Source organism: Hylobates moloch, unplaced genomic scaffold (genome assembly GCF_009828535.3).
Source record: "Hylobates moloch isolate HMO894 unplaced genomic scaffold, HMol_V3 SCAFFOLD_11, whole genome shotgun sequence".
Lineage (NCBI taxonomy): Eukaryota > Metazoa > Chordata > Mammalia > Primates > Hylobatidae > Hylobates > Hylobates moloch.
This window is the reverse complement of record NW_026652286.1, coordinates 33,326,533-33,343,226: the sequence shown is the minus strand read 5'-3', so window position 1 is coordinate 33,343,226 and position 16,694 is coordinate 33,326,533. Positions and strand designations below refer to the sequence as shown.

Below are 16,694 nucleotides of genomic sequence, written 5' to 3'. Positions count from 1 at the left end.
TGTAAAAAGCTGAGTGGATGTTAAGTGTTCTCACCACAAAAATGACAACTATGTGACATAATACATATGTTAGCTATATTTAGTCATTCCACAATGTATATATACTTCAAAACACCATGTTGTATGTAATAGATACACACAATTTTATCTGTCAATTTAAAAATAAAAAGGCCAGGCACAGTGGTTCACGCCTATAATACCAGCCCTGTGGGAGACCAAGGTGGGAGGATTGCTTGAGGCCAGGAGTTTAAGACTAGCCTGGGCAACAAAATGAGACCCCATCTCTAAAAAATAAAAATAAAAAAGTTAGATGGGCATGGTGGCATACGCCTGTAGTCCTAGCTACTCAGAGAGCTAAGACAGGAGGAGGGTTACTTAAGCCTAGGAGTTTCAAGGTTGCAGTAAGCTATGATCATGCCGCTGCACTCCCGCTTGGACAACAGAGCAAGACCCTGTCTCTAAATAAAGACAATTTTTAAAATAATTAATTAAAACTAGCTGTTCATGAGGATTGTTTGTAAACACTAAAACCAGGTAGAATCATAGAAATGGCAAATAAAAGCAACAACCCTTAATGACAAAGGGATTAATGCCAACGGGTATTAACTATTGTAATAACAAAACAGAATGCAGAAGATTTTTTAAATCTTTTAAAAATACTGAATCTGACACAATTTTGCTTGTTGTAAATAAGGACAAAAAATGTAGGAAAGGAGGGGGTAGAAACAGGGTAAACAAAACTCCTTAATTCCCATTTTCCATAACTGGGAATAAGACACCATTTTCTGATTCCCTAATTAAGAATGTTTAAAAATATAAATCATTTTATACAAGGACAGATGGCTCACACCTGTAATCCCAGAGCTTTGGGAAGCCAAGGCAGGAGGATCACTTGAGGCCAGAGGTTCAAGACCAGCCTGGGCAACACAGCCTGGGCAACATAGCAAGACCTCATCACTACAAAAAGTCAAAAACTTAGGTACAGTGGCTCACACCTGTAGTGCCCGTGCTTTGGCAGGCAGAGGCAGGAAGATCATTTCAGCCCAGGAGTTCCGAGGGTGCAGTGACCTGTGATCACACCACTACACTACAGCCTGACCTGGGCACCAGAGCAAGACCCTGTCTTTAAAATTTTTAAAAGAATATAAATAATTTTTAAGATAAATTCCAGTAGAAAAAAAAAATCTACTTTCCAAAAACTACCACAGAACACAGAAAAAAAACAAAAACAGTTGTACAGCAAAAGACACACTTGGTGCAAAGGCAGGAAGTTATTATGCTAAATAAAGATTAGAGTTTATGGCCAAAACCTTACTGGCCTAACCTAAATTTATCAACCTTTCCCTCCCAAGACATCTGGCTACAAAATAAAGAAGACATATTTTTTAAACAGAGAGAAAGTTGGTCCCTTTATGCTCTGCTTGGTTCCTTTAGGCTTAATTTCATTCAATGCCTCGCTGAACTAATTATAAAGACAAGATCTCATTAGCATAACTAAGTAAAACAAACTCTGCTCATTATTATTACCTAGAGTAACATCAAAGATGTTGACTTTCATTACATGGGCAAGTTGGTGTCAGATTTCCCCCTGTAAAGTTGTTATTTTCCCCCTGTAAAATTAATAACTTACGAGAACATACTTTGAGACTATATTAACATCTAGTACTCTCAAACTTTCACATACTAGTTTTAACATCCATTTTTACTCACTTAGTTTTAAGATCCATTTATGGTTCTTACTTAAATCAATTGTTATAATTGCCAAAAGGCAACTTACTAATTCCACCTTTTCCTTTATGTTCATTCATTAGTCAGAATTCTACATTAAGGACTTCTAGATCATTTATTTATCATAGATCCTTACTCTATTTATGGGTAATAAACAAGTACTGCCTTATTTATTTCAATGATTAAATTGCCCTATAGTCAGTCAATGGGAGTTTTGCAGGCTGGCTCCTGTGTCTCTTTCAAATATCCCCGTCATTTTACTTTTTTGAGCACTCCCTTATGAGACTACAAGATGCTCCAAACATATTTTGTATTTTTTCCTTCCCCTATTCTGGAATCCACCATTTCTCTAAGGTTCCTTCCAGTAGGGAATAGTATTAATGGTATTTAGAAACCAAGATCTAGTGCTAAGTGATCTCATTCCTAAAGGGGTATCACTGCTTCCTGGCCATCTTAGCAGACAGAAGTGGAAAAAGATGTACAAATGTACGCATGTGTATCCATAATGAGATCTATTTCTATATCTACATACTTTTTTTGCTTGTTTTTTGTTTTTGAGATAGAGTCTCGCTCTGTTGCCCAGGCTGGAGTGCAGTGGCGCAATCTCGGCTCACTGCAAGCTCCGCCTCCCAGGTTCACGCCATTCTCCTGCCTCAGCCTCCCAAGTAGCTGGGACTATAGGCGCCCGCCACCATGCTCGGCTAATTTTTTGTATTCATTTATTTTTTATTATTTTTTTTAGAGATGGAGTCTCGCTCTGTCACCCAAGCTGGAATGCAGTGGCGTGACTTGGCTCACTGCAACCTCCGCCTCCCAGGTTCATGCCATTCTCCTGCCTCAGCCTTCTGAGTAGCTGGGACTATAGGCGCCCGCCACCACACCCGGCTACTTTTTTTTTTTTTTTTTTTTTTTTTTTGGTATTTTTAGTAGAGAGGGGGGTTTCGCTGCCTTAGCCAGGATGGTCTCGATCTGCTGACCTCGTGATCCACCCGCCTCAGCCTCCCAAAGTGCTGGGATTACAGGTGTCAGCCACCACGCCCAGCCTATATCTACATACTTCTAAAACCATGAATTTATGCCACTATCTTCAATTCCAATCAAACATCAGAGTTCATTTTAACCTTCACCTTTTTCACCTTTGTAACTCCCTTCTCCAACAGTGAGAAACTGGCTCCCATTTTCCACAATATATTTAACAGTATAGACAATTGCTTCAAAATTGCAAACCCATGCCTCTATGACAACAACAAAAACCAAAAACTCTAGTTAACTCTATTAACTAGAGTTCAATGTTTGTTTCAATCTTTTTGTCTTTATCGTGAGGACAGAGTTCAAATACTAGGATCAAAAGTTACCTAAATTAGTTGTTTTTCACTCCTTCAGTGTAGTTAAGTTACTCATTTGAAATACGGTTCAGTTCATTTGTTTCTATTTGTACCCCCCCTTAAGGTGTTTTTTTTTTGTCATCAGTTGATTTGGTTGGTGTGTTTGTTGCTTATATACTCGGTATGTGAAACATTAACATGGTTCCAAAAGTCAGAAAGGTATCCTCAGAAGGGTCCCTGCCCCCATTCCCTCTATCCTTTCCACTGCATACCTTTTTACCCATCCTCTAGGAAATCAATCTTATCAACCTCCAATTTATCTTTGTGTTTTGTTTTTGCCCCAATGAACAAATACATACGTATTTTCTTATTTCTCCTTCTTTCTTACACAAAAGGTATACACAAAGTAGTAGACACTTTTGCACTTTTTTTTCACTGATTCTGTAAGTTTGGTTTGTGTGATTCCTCCAAATCTCATATTGAAATCTGATCCCCAAAGTTGGAGGTGGGATTTAATGGGAGGTGTTTGGGTCATGGGGGTGAATCCCTCATGAATAGATTAATGCCCTCCCTGGGACTGGGGTGTGAGTGAGCTCTTACTTATTAGTTCCACCACAGCTGGTTGTTAAAAAGAGCCTGGCGCCTCCCCCACTGGCTTGCTTCCTCTCACCATGTGATCTCTGCACATGCCACTCCCCTTCATCTTCTGTCATGAATGGAAGGTTCCGTACACCCTCACCAGAAGTACTTATGCCAGTACTGTGCTCCTTGTATAGCCTGCAAAACTCTAAGCCAACAAAACCTCTTTTCTTTATAAATTACCCAGCCTCAGGTATTCCTTTGGGCAGGGGTGTCCAATCTTTTGATTTCCCTGAGCTACACTGGAAGAATTGTCTTGGGCCACACATAAAATACGCTAAACTAACGATAGCTGATGAGGTTAAAAAAAAAATTGCAAAAAAAAAAAAATCTCATGTTTTAAGAAACTTTATGAATTTGTCTTGGGCCACATTCAAAGCTGTCCTGAGCCGCATGCCACTCACAGGCTGAGTGTTGGACAAGCTTGCTTGAAAGCAAAACAAACCAAGACAACTGAACAACATATCCAAGAAAGCACTCCATATCAGTTAATCATGCCCTCAGTCTTTTTCACAGGTGCATAATGCTCCATTGGATTTTCCTATCACGTAGACTGCTTGTAATCTTTGTAATTAAGAAATGCTGCAACCTTGTACATGTGTATTTTCATACTGTGGGAAGTGCATCTTCTGGGTAAATTCTGAGATTTGGGATTGCTGAGTCAAAGGGCATGTATGTGGTCAAATAAATACATCTTATGTCACCTAATAACACATAATTTCTGTATTATTTCTGCCCCCCAAAAAATGCATAACCTGAATCTAATCATGAAGAAACATCAGCCAAACCCAAATTGAGGGGACTCTATAAGTAACTAATTTGTACTCTTTAAAAATATCAATGTCATAAAACACAGAGACTAAAGAACTGTTCCAAAGTAAATAAGACATGGAAATAATGAATTGGATAATCTGAGATTTTCTTTTGCTATAAAGGGCATAACTGGAACAACTGGCAAATTTCAAACAAATTCTACACATCAGATAATAGTATAATAACAAATCAATGTTAATTTCTGAGTTACGTTAGTATATTTTATTCATGAAAGCAAATGCAGCTGGGCACAGTGGCTCACGCCTGTAATCCTAGCATTTTGGGAGGCCAAGGTGGGTGGATCACATGAGGTCAGGAATTCAAGAACAGCCTGGCCAACAAGGCGAAACTCCGTCTCTACTAAAAATACAAAAATTAGTAGCCAGGCATGGTGGCAGGTGCCTGTAATCCCAGCTACTCAGGAGGCTGAGGCAGGAGAATCGCTTGAGCCTGGGAGGTGGAGGTTGCAGTGAGCCAAGATCACACCACTGCACTCCAGCCTGGGCAACAAAAGCGAAACTCCATCTCAAAAAAAAAAAAAAAAAAAAAAAATTAGCCAGGTGTGGTCGTGGGCACCTGTAATCCCAGCTACTCGGGAGGCTGAGACAGGAGAATGCCTTGAACCCAGAAGGCAGTGGTTGCAATGAGCCGAGATTGCGCCACTGCACTCCAGCCTGGGTGACAGAGTGAGACTCCGTCTCAAAAAAAAAAAGAAGAAGAAAGCAAATGCCCTCGTTTTTCGGAAATACACAAAGAGATATTTAAGGATAAGGGTGGCATCATGTCTTCAACTTACACTCAAATGATTTTAAAAACCATATATTGCAGGGAATAAGCAAATATAGTAAAATGTTACCATTTGGGAAATCTGGTTAAAGTCAAAAAAGCAAGCAACATCGGATGTCTTTTTAACACTTATATTCATATTTCTACTGCTGAATTTTACTTACATGGATAAAGAGCTTTCTCCCAGAAAAAAGAATCATTGTATAAGGTGACAGTAAGTTAAAGACGGCAATATTAAACTGTTAGTATATACCAACAATAAATTGACTGCATTTTTAATTAAACTATAAGTTAAAGTTGTTCAGTGTTATGCAACAAATAATCACATGGCCTTTATAAAACACTAAAAATAAAATATAATTTATAAGACATCAAGGAGCTCAGTCCAATTATTCTCAAGTACAATTTAAGACAATTTATATTTCTTTACATCTTTGAAACACGTTTTTCTTTGCAAAAATAAATAAATCTAAGGCCTACCAAGTACAATAGTTTAAGTTTCAATCTCAGACTCAGTAGCTCTGCCCAAAGTAATTCAAGATCAAGGCCTTTCAACAAAATTCATGACTATTAACTCCATACTGTCTACACACAAAGTCAAAATCCTTTATTCATTATCACTTTTCATTAAGGAAGGCACAGTGGAATTAATATCCTAAAGACCATTTCCCCAACCAGAAAAAAAGGCATTCAAGTGGCATCACAAAATCTCTTTCAATTTTAAAGACCAACTTTAATTTGAAAAAGAAACCTTAAAAAAAAAAAAAAAAAAAAATATATATATATATATATATATTTGAGATGTAGTCTTGCTGTGTTGCCCAGGCTGGAGTGCAGTGGCATGATCTCCACCCACTACAACCCTCCGACTCCCAGGCTGAAGCAGTTCTCCTGCCTCAGCTCCTGAATAGTAGCTGGGATTGCAGGCGCCCACCACCACACCCAGCTAATTTTTGTATTTTTAGTAGAGACATGGTTTCACCTTGTTGGCCAGGCTGGTCTCAAACTCCTGACTTCAAGTGATCAGCCCGCCTCAGCCTCCCAAAGTGCTGGGATTACAGGCGCGAGCCACCGTGCCCAGCTAAAATTTTTTTTTTAATAGCTTTAAGAAAGTCTCTTCCCACTCTCCTCCCCCAATTTAAAGTTATCAATTTATTTTCCTAACTGAATGGAACAGACCATTTTTATTCAAAGCTTAGGAAAGACCATGATATTTTAGCAATCAGACGAATTAAAATCCCATCCCAGTAAGCAGTAGCCTGTTATCTACCAAGGGAAAGCAGTATTCTTGACCTACTCAACAAAAGTGCTCCCACTTAGCCAGGCGTGGTGCAGGCCCAGGCGGGTGGATCACCTGAGGTCAGGAGTTCATGACCACCCTGGCCAACATGGTGAAACTCCATCTCTACTAAAAATACAAAATTAGCCAAGTGTTGTGGTGCATGCCTCTCTATAATCGCAGCTACTTGGGAAGCTGAGGCTGGAGAATCGCTTGAACCTAGGATGTGGAGGTTGCAGTTAGCCAAGATCACTCCATTGCACCATTGCACTCTAGCCTAAACAAGAGCGAAACTTCGTCTCAAAAAAAAAAAAAAAAAAAAGAAGTGTCCCCACTCAACTCCTACAACTTCCTTATCCCAAAACAGGGGCACGCATGAACACAAACACACACACACACACACAGAGACACAAAGAGAATGAACAATACACTTAAGAATAAGACATACGTTAAGAAACTGCAGGTTAAAATTTCCTTCTTCTCCAAAGGCAGTCATCCTCTATAAGAAAATGTTCTTCCTTGGGTGTACAGAAATTTTATCTAGCAATTGCCTGCAGGACCATTTCAGCTGTTCCCCAAACAAGAAAACCTTTAGTATGGTACCACTTTGGGGGCAGGTGTCTTATTTTTCAGTGCTAACAATTCATTTGTACATTAATGTTAAAAAAAAGTTTACACACTAAAAATGTCTAGAGTTTCAAAATCGGAGATAAAGGTTAACAGTTTAAGTAGTTTCTAGTTGCAGGAAAAATCTTCAAGATGTAGCAATGGAACAGCAAATTGGGAATTTAAACTCACAACCTTCACATGTGGATCAATTAACTATTAACACAAATCTCCTGAAATCTCTTCTCGGATCTCTGCCCCAGGAAAAAGCAATGAAAAAGCACTCAGCAAAAGACAAACTTTTAAAAAGCAATGCTGGGTCCAGACTAACAGGTCATAGGACTGACTGAAATTCAAGATGTGAGAAATCAGCTAACCCTTACCTACCTCAAAATCTGGCAAATTGTTGAATGAAAAGTTAACATGCTAAAAAAAATAGAAACTGGGATACTTCTCCCTGTAAATTTTTAAAACATATATGGCCTTTTCTCAGAGTTACCAGATAAAGCACTAACCCCAAAATTAAATGCTTACCTCATTATTTCTTAAAATCAAATCCAAACTGACAAAAAGAAATTTCTCCAACTCAAAACAGAATCCACATTCATCACCTGAATACCACACAGAAGTAAGGAGGGGAGTACAGGGTTGAGCCAGGAAGGAGAGGGCAATGAAGACTTAAAGTAATAGACCAGATTATGTGTCAAAGAAAAATGAATAAATTACAAATTTTGTTTTGGAGGAACACCAAGATACAGAACTAATAGCAGTAAATAAAACCAAGTAACAATTCTTTTTTTTTTTTTTTTTTTTGAGATGGAGTCTCACTCTGCTGCCCAGGCTGGAGTGCAGTGGCGCAACCTTGACTCACTGCGACCTCCACCTCCCAGGTTCAAGTGATTCTCTTGACTCAGCCTCTCGACCTCCACCTCCCAGGTTCAAGTGATTCTCTTAACTTAGCCTCTCGAGTAACTGGGATTACAAGCATGCACCAACATGCCCCGCTAATTTTTGTATTTTTAGTAGAGGTGGGTTTTCACCATGTTGGCCAGACTGGTCTCAAACTCCCGACCTCAAGTGATCCACCCACCTTGGCCTCCCAAAATGCTGGGGTATTACAGGTGTGAGCCACCGCGCCCAGCCAACAATTCTTATTTACTTACTCTGTAGATGGCACTGTGCTGGATGATTTACCTGCATTATTTTATTTACTCCAAAAACCATAAGGGTACTATTATTTAATATTATTCTCCCTTCTCAAATGATGAAACTTGGGTTTAGAGAACCTAAGAAACTTGACTGAAGACACAGCTAGTTAAATGAATAAAAAAAAAACGCACACTCCTAGAACTTCAAACGTGCAGAAATTTGTTCAACCAAACCCAACATTTCATGGAGAAGAAACAGAAGCTCAGTCGAGATAAAGGCAGATTAAGAAACTACTCAAAGGCACCTGCGTAGAGAGACGTAGACCCCACACACCCAGCAGTCTCTCCTAACCACTCTGTACCATCCTGAAGTCATTTCCTTCCTAGAGTTTACTCATCATTTAGGTGTTCTACCTACCAACAGAATTTTATACATTTTTCAAAGAAATATGAGCAACAGAAAGGAGGAGGTCATGTACACACACATATTCATTAAATAACATAATACTTTATATTTTATCATGGCTACTTTATGATTTATTTTTAAAAAGGAAAAGGTATCTCAATTTAATTACCTTAGTTCCCTAATTTTGCAACTCTTCATATTAACAGAAGGTAACAACTAAATCTAAGTCAAAGAAAGTTAAGGTAAAAGGCATTGTTTTTCAATTCTCCGTTCCCAATTTTATATTTTTTTCTGCTCAAAATTACATAGTAGAAAATATATATACTGAAAATTGTAAAAACAGTCTGGTGTTTCAGGAGTCTTAAAAAAGTAAGTCCAATTTCTGCCATTCTAATCTCCTATCAAGAGAACTGACTTCTGCTTATTAAAATGATTAGTCTGCTGTGTTCTCTCCCTCCAGTTACTACTGCTGAACAATCATGGTGGAATGAATTTTAACATTCCAGGAGTCAGGCAATGAATAGCTACCCTATTAAGTGTAAATATAAAAAAACCGCTTTAGCTCCATAATCTAAAATTAATATAAAAATGTATGCAGCTTTACTATAGACTGTACTAGACATTGTTCTAAGCCCTTGACATGTTAACTCATTTAATTTCACAGCTATATGTGGTCCACCATATTTCCCCAGTTTACAGATGGGGAAAACTAAGATACAGAGAAGTTAAGTAACCTGCCTAAAATTACACATGCAGCAAGTGGTAGAGCTGAGACTGCACCCAGGTGGTCGGGTTCCTGTCTCTCCAGAAAGTCTCCTTCTTGCAGAGACCAGATCACAGGTCCCAAATCAACTATCAATCCCACTTCCCCACTTGCCACCTCCTCTCTCCAAGCTAGCATATGACTCCCACATATGACATTTCCATTCTCCCCACCACCAAGCCTACATAGTGCTTTCATCAATTTTTTCCACAGACTTTTCTGAGTCTGAATTCCCTTTGCATTTAAACATGTTACAAACTGTAGGCATAAACACTGATAACACCTACCATTGCTGAACACATACAACATGCTGGATACAATGCTACCATCTTTGTCATAAAAGTTATAAAGAATGTGTAATCAGACCCATTTTACTGGCAAGAAAACTGAGGCGCAGAGAGGCTGAGTATTTTGGCCATGTTCTCACAGCCAATAAATGACAGAGCTTTAAAAGACACACATGCTCAAGACTGTAAGACTCTAGGTTCATACTTTTTATGTACATATATGTCTTCCTCATACATACCTGCTTCCTTTACTTCTTTAATATCATCTAGAGCATCTAGGTACTATACTATTAATAGTGGAGGTATTTCTTCAACAAATGATTCTATAAATTATTAGGAAAACAGCAATTAATGCTTTTTTTTTTTTTTTTGAGACAGAGTCTCACTCTGTTGCCCAGGCACGATCTCGGCTCACTACAATCTCCGCCTCCCGGGTTCAAGCGATTCTACTGCCTCAGCCTCCCGAGTAGCTGGGACTACAGGCGCGCGCCACCATGCCCAGCTAATTTTTGTATTTTTAGTACGGACAGGGTTTCACTATATTGGCCAGGCTGGTCTGGAACTCCTGACCTCGTGATCCACCCTCCTCGGCCTCCCAAAGTGCTGGGATTACAGGTGTGAGCCACGACGCCAGGCCCAATTACCGTTTTCTTAATGGTTTAATACCATTACTTCCCCAAAACAAAAAGGCCCAACACCTTAATTACTTAACATGGGGTCAAATAATTCAGATGGCCCCTTCCTCAAAAAAAAGTAAATATTTGTGGTTCAAATCTTTTAAGTAACACTACCAATATTGTAACCCAAGATTATTCTCCCACTCCTAGACTTCTCCTCCACTTACCCCCTCACCCCCACCCCCCCACCAGCCATCAGACTAGTCCCCAAAGGGTTAGCTATAAATTGTTTTGCTTTGCCATTAGATACGTACAATCTCTCTGCGCCCTAGGGAAATAGCAACCTGACAGCATCCCTCATTCTGTAGCTGCTAAACTTAAACCAATCTCACCCCTTACTCAGTGATTTTTTTAACCCACTAATAAGCATACTGTAAATGCTCATTACATAAAACATCCTTTCTTCCTGGATACAAAGGTTTTAGCAGCAGTAATCCCAGGGAATATTATAGCAGCAATTATTGCTCATTTACTCAATGTGAAAGGTGACAATCACATTTGTTACAGTGCTCGATATTTTAATGTCACTATAAACACTAAGTGAAATAAGCTATTCAGGTATCCCAATTAATGACAAATGGGTGAAAAGGAAACCAGAAAAAAATATTTCACCGTTCATACTCTAGATACTGTGAAAAATATCCTTGTTACCTGTTATAACACGGTACCTTCGTTCTCTCCCAGCATATGCCACACCTTTTAGGTTGACAAAAGCAGAAAGACATCGGGGCTTTGTGTTTTAAAAATCCCAAAAAAGACTACTCAAACCTCTCCCCAAGAGCAAATTCTAAGAAGGAAGAATTCCACCTCCCTTTTCTAGCAACCAGAGAGGGCTGGTGGTGGGGGAAGAGGGTGGTTAGAAAACAGAACGCCTGACTCGGTCATATCCTAGCCTGGCCCATCCCAAACTTCACCTAGGCACGGCGAGAAGCAGGACGGCATCAGGAATTCCTAGGAAATGGTCTCACCCCATCAGAGAACATTTTTAACTTCCTCGAAGCCACCATTTCCCTGGGGCATTATCACACACTCCCACCCGGATATATTACCTAAGAGAGTACTTATAAGAAGAGCATAACACACACACAAAGAAATACACAGTGCTTGAAGCGGGCAGCTCCGGCTCAGGCGGCGCGGAGAAGCCCGGAGACCACGCGGAGCCTCGGCCAAGTTGCCACCGCGATCGCCCCGACGGTGCAGGCGCGGCCGCAGGCGGCTGGAAAAGCAGCGCGCGGGGCTCCAGTTCCAGCCCCACGCCCGGACCCTCGGAGCAGTAAGCCCGGCTCGGTGGCCCAGCCTCTCCCGGAGGTCTCCGGCCTCGGCCAGAGCGATAAGGTGGATCGGTGCTTCCCACCCTGCCAGCTCCGCCCTCCCGACCACATTCCTGAGAAGCCCTACTCCCGCGACGCCGCGCCCGGGAGGAGGCAGGAGCGCGACGCTGCGGCCGCAGGGCAGAAGCGTAGTCGGCCCCGCGCCCTCCCGTCCCCCGGCCTCGGCCCCGGCCCCGGCCCGGGCCCGCGAGGCGCCTCTGGGGCGAGGTCGCGGCGGCCGCCCCGCCACAGGTAGCGCCAGCCCCCGCCCGCCGCCGCTGCGGCGCCCCGGGCAGGCCCGCTCCAGGTACCTGGATGAACTGGATAGTGAGCGCCGACTTGCCCACGCCGCCCCCGCCGACCACCACAAGCCGGTACTTCTCCTGGCCGGAGCCGTCCCGCCAGCCGGCCGCGGCCATGGGGACGCCGCAGAGCCCAGCCTGACTGCGCCGAGCCGCCGCTGCCGCCCGCCCTAGGCCCGGCTCCAGGGACGTGTGCGGCCGGCGGGCTGCGGGCGAGCGGCCGGGTTGGGGTCCCGGGTACCGGGAGGTGTCGGGAGGGCCGGTCAGCGCGGTAGCGCGGCTCTGGGGGCTGGCTGGGTACCGCCTGAGGCGCGGAGAAGCGGGGTGACGGCACGGGCCAGGGGCGGCAGCGGCCGGGGGGCGCGCTCCTCTACGCGTCTCCGCAGCGCCTGCCGAACACAGCCTCCAGCGCCGCCACAAATGGCCGTCTGGGGGCCGGGCTGCCAGGCTGAGGTGCTGCATATGTATGAGGGGGCGGGGAGGGGCGGGGCCGCGCCGATTGGGGCTGAGGTTCAGGAGGTAACCCGGACTTCAGACCCCCACGGACACGCCGCTCTAATCTCTAGCCAGTGAGCGAGTGCGTGAGAGTGTGGGAGTGGGTGTCAGCTGGGAGTGGGACGAAGGCAGTAAGAGTGTGTCACCCTAATTGTGTATGTCAGGGATTGTGTGGATGAAAAATGCAATATGTGACGGCGTGTGCGAAAAATAGGGCTGTTGGCATATTAACTCAATTTTATAGGAGAGTAAATACCCTGCTTTAAGAGTACAGATGGTGACCATATTTGTGTGAAAAACAGTATGTGACAGTGATTGAGGATTAGAGCTGTGTCACAGTAATTGAGTGTGTGATGGGTTGGTGGTTGTGACAGTGTGAAGAATGGGACAGTGGCTGAGCATGGAGAATAAGTCAGTGAGCTTGCATGGGCAAGACGGAATGTGACAGATTTTGTATGTGTCAGTACAGTGTCATAGTGGCTATGTTTATGTGTGACAAATGTGCAGTAATTGGATATGAGGAGTATGAGTGTGAGGGGTTGAACTCCTGGCCTCAAGCGATCCTCCCGCCTCGGCCTCCCGAAGTGCTGGAATTACAGGTGTGAGTCACTGCACCCGGCCTCATGGGGTTTTTAATAAGAATTAAATGAGCACATAAAACAGTGCTGGTACACAGGAAGCATTTACAGCAATCTTGGAACATGACTGCAAGTTCTTGGACTTACTTGGTAACTCATTTGGAACCAGTAGAATGCAGCAGAAGAGATGCTGCCTAATTTCCCAGGCTAGATCAGAAGAGGCCATGCAGCTGTTCTCTTGGTATTCTCACTCCGGGAGGAACAAAGTCAGAAGTTTGACTACCATAAGACTGCCATGCTAAAGAGGCTACATGTAGGCATGCCAGTCGAAGTCTGATTGATGGTCAGGAGCAACATGCCATTAAAAAAAAAACAAAGTCCCACTGAGCTCCCACCAGATCACCAGCATCACCTGCCAGCCATCTAAGTGACATCTTGGACACTCAGCCTAATCGAGCCTTCCAGTGACGGCATCCCCTGTTAGCATCTGACTGCGACTGCGTGAGAGACCCCAGGCAAGAACTACCCACCCAGCCCAGCCCTGGCATCCTGAATTCTTTTTTTAAAAAAATCTTTTTTTTTTTTCTTTTTTGAGACACAAGATCCCTCTGTCACCCAGGCTGAAGTGTAGTGTCACAATCATGGCCCACTGCAGCCTCCAACTTCTGGACTCAAGTGATCCTTCCACCTCAGCCTCCCTAGCAGCTGGGACTACAGGCACATGCCATCAAGCTCAGGTAATTTTTTTTTTTTTTTTTTAAGAGACAAGGTCTCTCTATGTTGCCCAGGCTAGTCTCGAACTCCCAAAGTGCTGGGATGGCTGGGCGCAATGGCTCACGCCTGTAATCCCAGCACTTTGGGAGGCCAAGGCGGGTGGATCGCTTGAGCCCAGGAGTTCCAGACCAACCTGGCCAACATGGCTAAACGCATCTCTACTAAAAATACAAAAATTAGTCCGGAGTGGTGGCGTGCACTTGTACTCCCCACTACTCCAGAGGCTGAGGTGGGAGGATCACTTGAGCCTGGGACGCGGAAGTGACAGGGAGCCAAGTTCACGCCACTGCACTCACGCCTGGGCGACAATGTGGGCTCAAAAAAAAAAAAAAGTGCTGGGATTACAGGCATGAACCATCACTCCCGGCCCTTCTTGAATACTTGACCCACAAAATCATGAGCAAAATAAAATTGTAGTGGCTCATGCCTGTAATCCCAACACTTTGAGAGGCCGACGCGAGCGGTCGCTTGAGCCCAGGGGTTGGAGACCAGCCTGGCCAACATGCCAAAACCCGTCTCTACAAAAAAATTACAAAAATTAGCTGGGCGTGGTGCACGCCTATAGTCCCAGCCACTCCGGAGGCTGAGGCAGGAGAATTGCTTGAACGCTGGAAGCGGAAGTTACAGTGAGCCAAGATCGCGAGATCACGAGATCGCACCACTGCACTCCTGCCTGGGCGACGGAGCCGTTTCAAAAAAAAAAAAGTGCTGGGATTACAGGCATGAGCCATCACTCCTGACCCTTCTTGAATACTTGACCCACAAAATCATAAGCAAAACAAAATTGTTGTGGCTCATGTCTGCATTCCCTGCACTTTGGGATGCCAAGGCAGGAGGATCGCTGGAACGTGGGAGGCGGAGGTTTCAGTGAGCGGAGCTCGGGGCCACAGCACTCCAGCCTGGGCAACAGAGCGAGACCCTGTCTCAAAAAAAAAAAAAAAAAAGTACATCGAAATAGTGCTTCACACACACGAGGATGACTAAAATTAAAAAGACCGGTAAGTGTTGACAAAGATGTGAAGAAACTGGAGCCCTCCTACACTGCTGGTAGGTGTGTTAAATGATGCCACTCCTTTGGAAAACTGTGTGTGTCAGTTCCTCAAAAGATTACATGTAGAGTTACCATACAACCTGACAATTACACCCCTACTTATCTGTACCTGAGAGAAATGAAGACATATATTCACATGAAAACTTGTTTGTGAATGTTCATTGCATTGTTATATGTAATAGCCAAAAAGTGGAAACAACTCAGTTGTCCCTCAGCTGATGAGTGGACAAACAAAAAAATGTCGTATAGCCACGCAATAGGATATTATTTGGCAATAAAAAGGAATGAAGTCCTGATACATGCTACAGCATGAATAAACCTTGAAAACATGCTAAATGAAAGAAGACAGACACAAAAGACCACATATTGTATAATTCCATTTATATAAAAGGTCCAGAATAGGCAAATCTATAGATACAGGAAGCAGATTTGTGGTTGCAGGACTACAGCAACCAATAGCAGGTATGGAGTTTCTTTTTGAGGAGTTGAAAATATTTTGAAATTAGATAGTGGTGTTGATTGCACAACTCTGTAAATATACTAAAAACATTGGATTGCATGCTTTATATGGGTGAATTTTATTGTGTGTGTATTATGTCTCAGTGAAGCTACAAGGAAAAAAGTTTCAATTGCAAGGTTTCATTTGAACTGTGAAGTTCAAGGAAGTGGCTTTATACTTCAGAATGTTCCCCATATTAACTCTATTCCTTTATTTTTTTTATTTGACTCAAACATAGTGTTCAGCAAATGAGAAGTCCATATGCTCAACCCCACCCAGACTTTCTATGCCAAAATGAGCTCTTTCCCTTAGAAAATACCCCCAAAAGCATACAGCAGAAAGAAACTTCCATGCAAACAGAAATCACTGAAGACACAGGAGAATATGGGAGAGGAAGAACTAGTTGTCACTCAAGCCAATTAAAGGTGAATTTTCAACTTAATCTGAAAAGTTTCCTTTTCCAGTAGCTGACAGATAATAAGTACATACATTTTCATGAGAAAAAGAATGATCTAGAACCTTGCAAAGAACAATAGAGATCATCCCCCTTACTTTATAGAAAGAAATCCAATGACAAGGGAGAGAATTTCTTTCCCAATGTCACCTAGCAAGTTGTTAGCAGGGATTAGGAAACAGGTCTCCTGACTCCCCTGCTCAGAGCACTTTGCTCCATGCCAAGCTGGGTGTTATCCAGAACCCCAGAGAGCCTCACATCGCAGAAGCAGTGTGATGCTGCCAGTCAAGAGAGCTGTTGACTGTATCATTTTGACTTAAATCAAGCTTTTGTTTGGCTAAAATGTTGTCAAGAGATTTCAACAGGCAGATTCAGAGCCAGATCTAGCCAGCGCATATGTTTTGGCCTACAATTCAAATTTTTTGTTTAAATTTTGAATTGGTTGCTGATATTTAAAAATAGGGTACGTCACAAATAAATCAGGATTTCTAACTCTTCTTGGAAAAATTAAGTGGAATATCTAGCAACACTGGACTGGCGTTATCTGGCAACAACTAGCTAAAGCTAAATACTGACTGCGTTTTAGAAAACTTAAGATCCTCCTGTTCATCAGAGTCGTCAGCACTCTTCTATCATACACCACCCATTTGTTACCTGCCTGGCTTTAGTGAGCTTTAAGAGCTTGCAAATCCTACTACTATGACAATGTTCTCCACAAAGGATGTGCTTCCAAATCCACTGTAGTGTATTTTATTAATTTATTTTTTTCCTATT

At 42.7% G+C, this 16,694-nt stretch overlaps 1 protein-coding gene across 1 annotated transcript in view; it reads right to left on the bottom strand.

Moving 5' to 3' along the window:
- Positions 1 to 12,499, bottom strand: part of RRAS2 (RAS related 2) — an 81,873-nt gene extending 69,374 nt beyond the window's left edge. The window contains exon 1 of the mRNA XM_032166543.2: positions 12,079 to 12,499. Within this exon, the coding sequence (XP_032022434.1) occupies positions 12,079 to 12,186 (108 nt within the window). The 5' untranslated portion in view covers positions 12,187 to 12,499. The remainder of the gene's footprint in view (positions 1 to 12,078) is intronic.
- Positions 12,500 to 16,694: the final 4,195 nt, after the last annotated feature.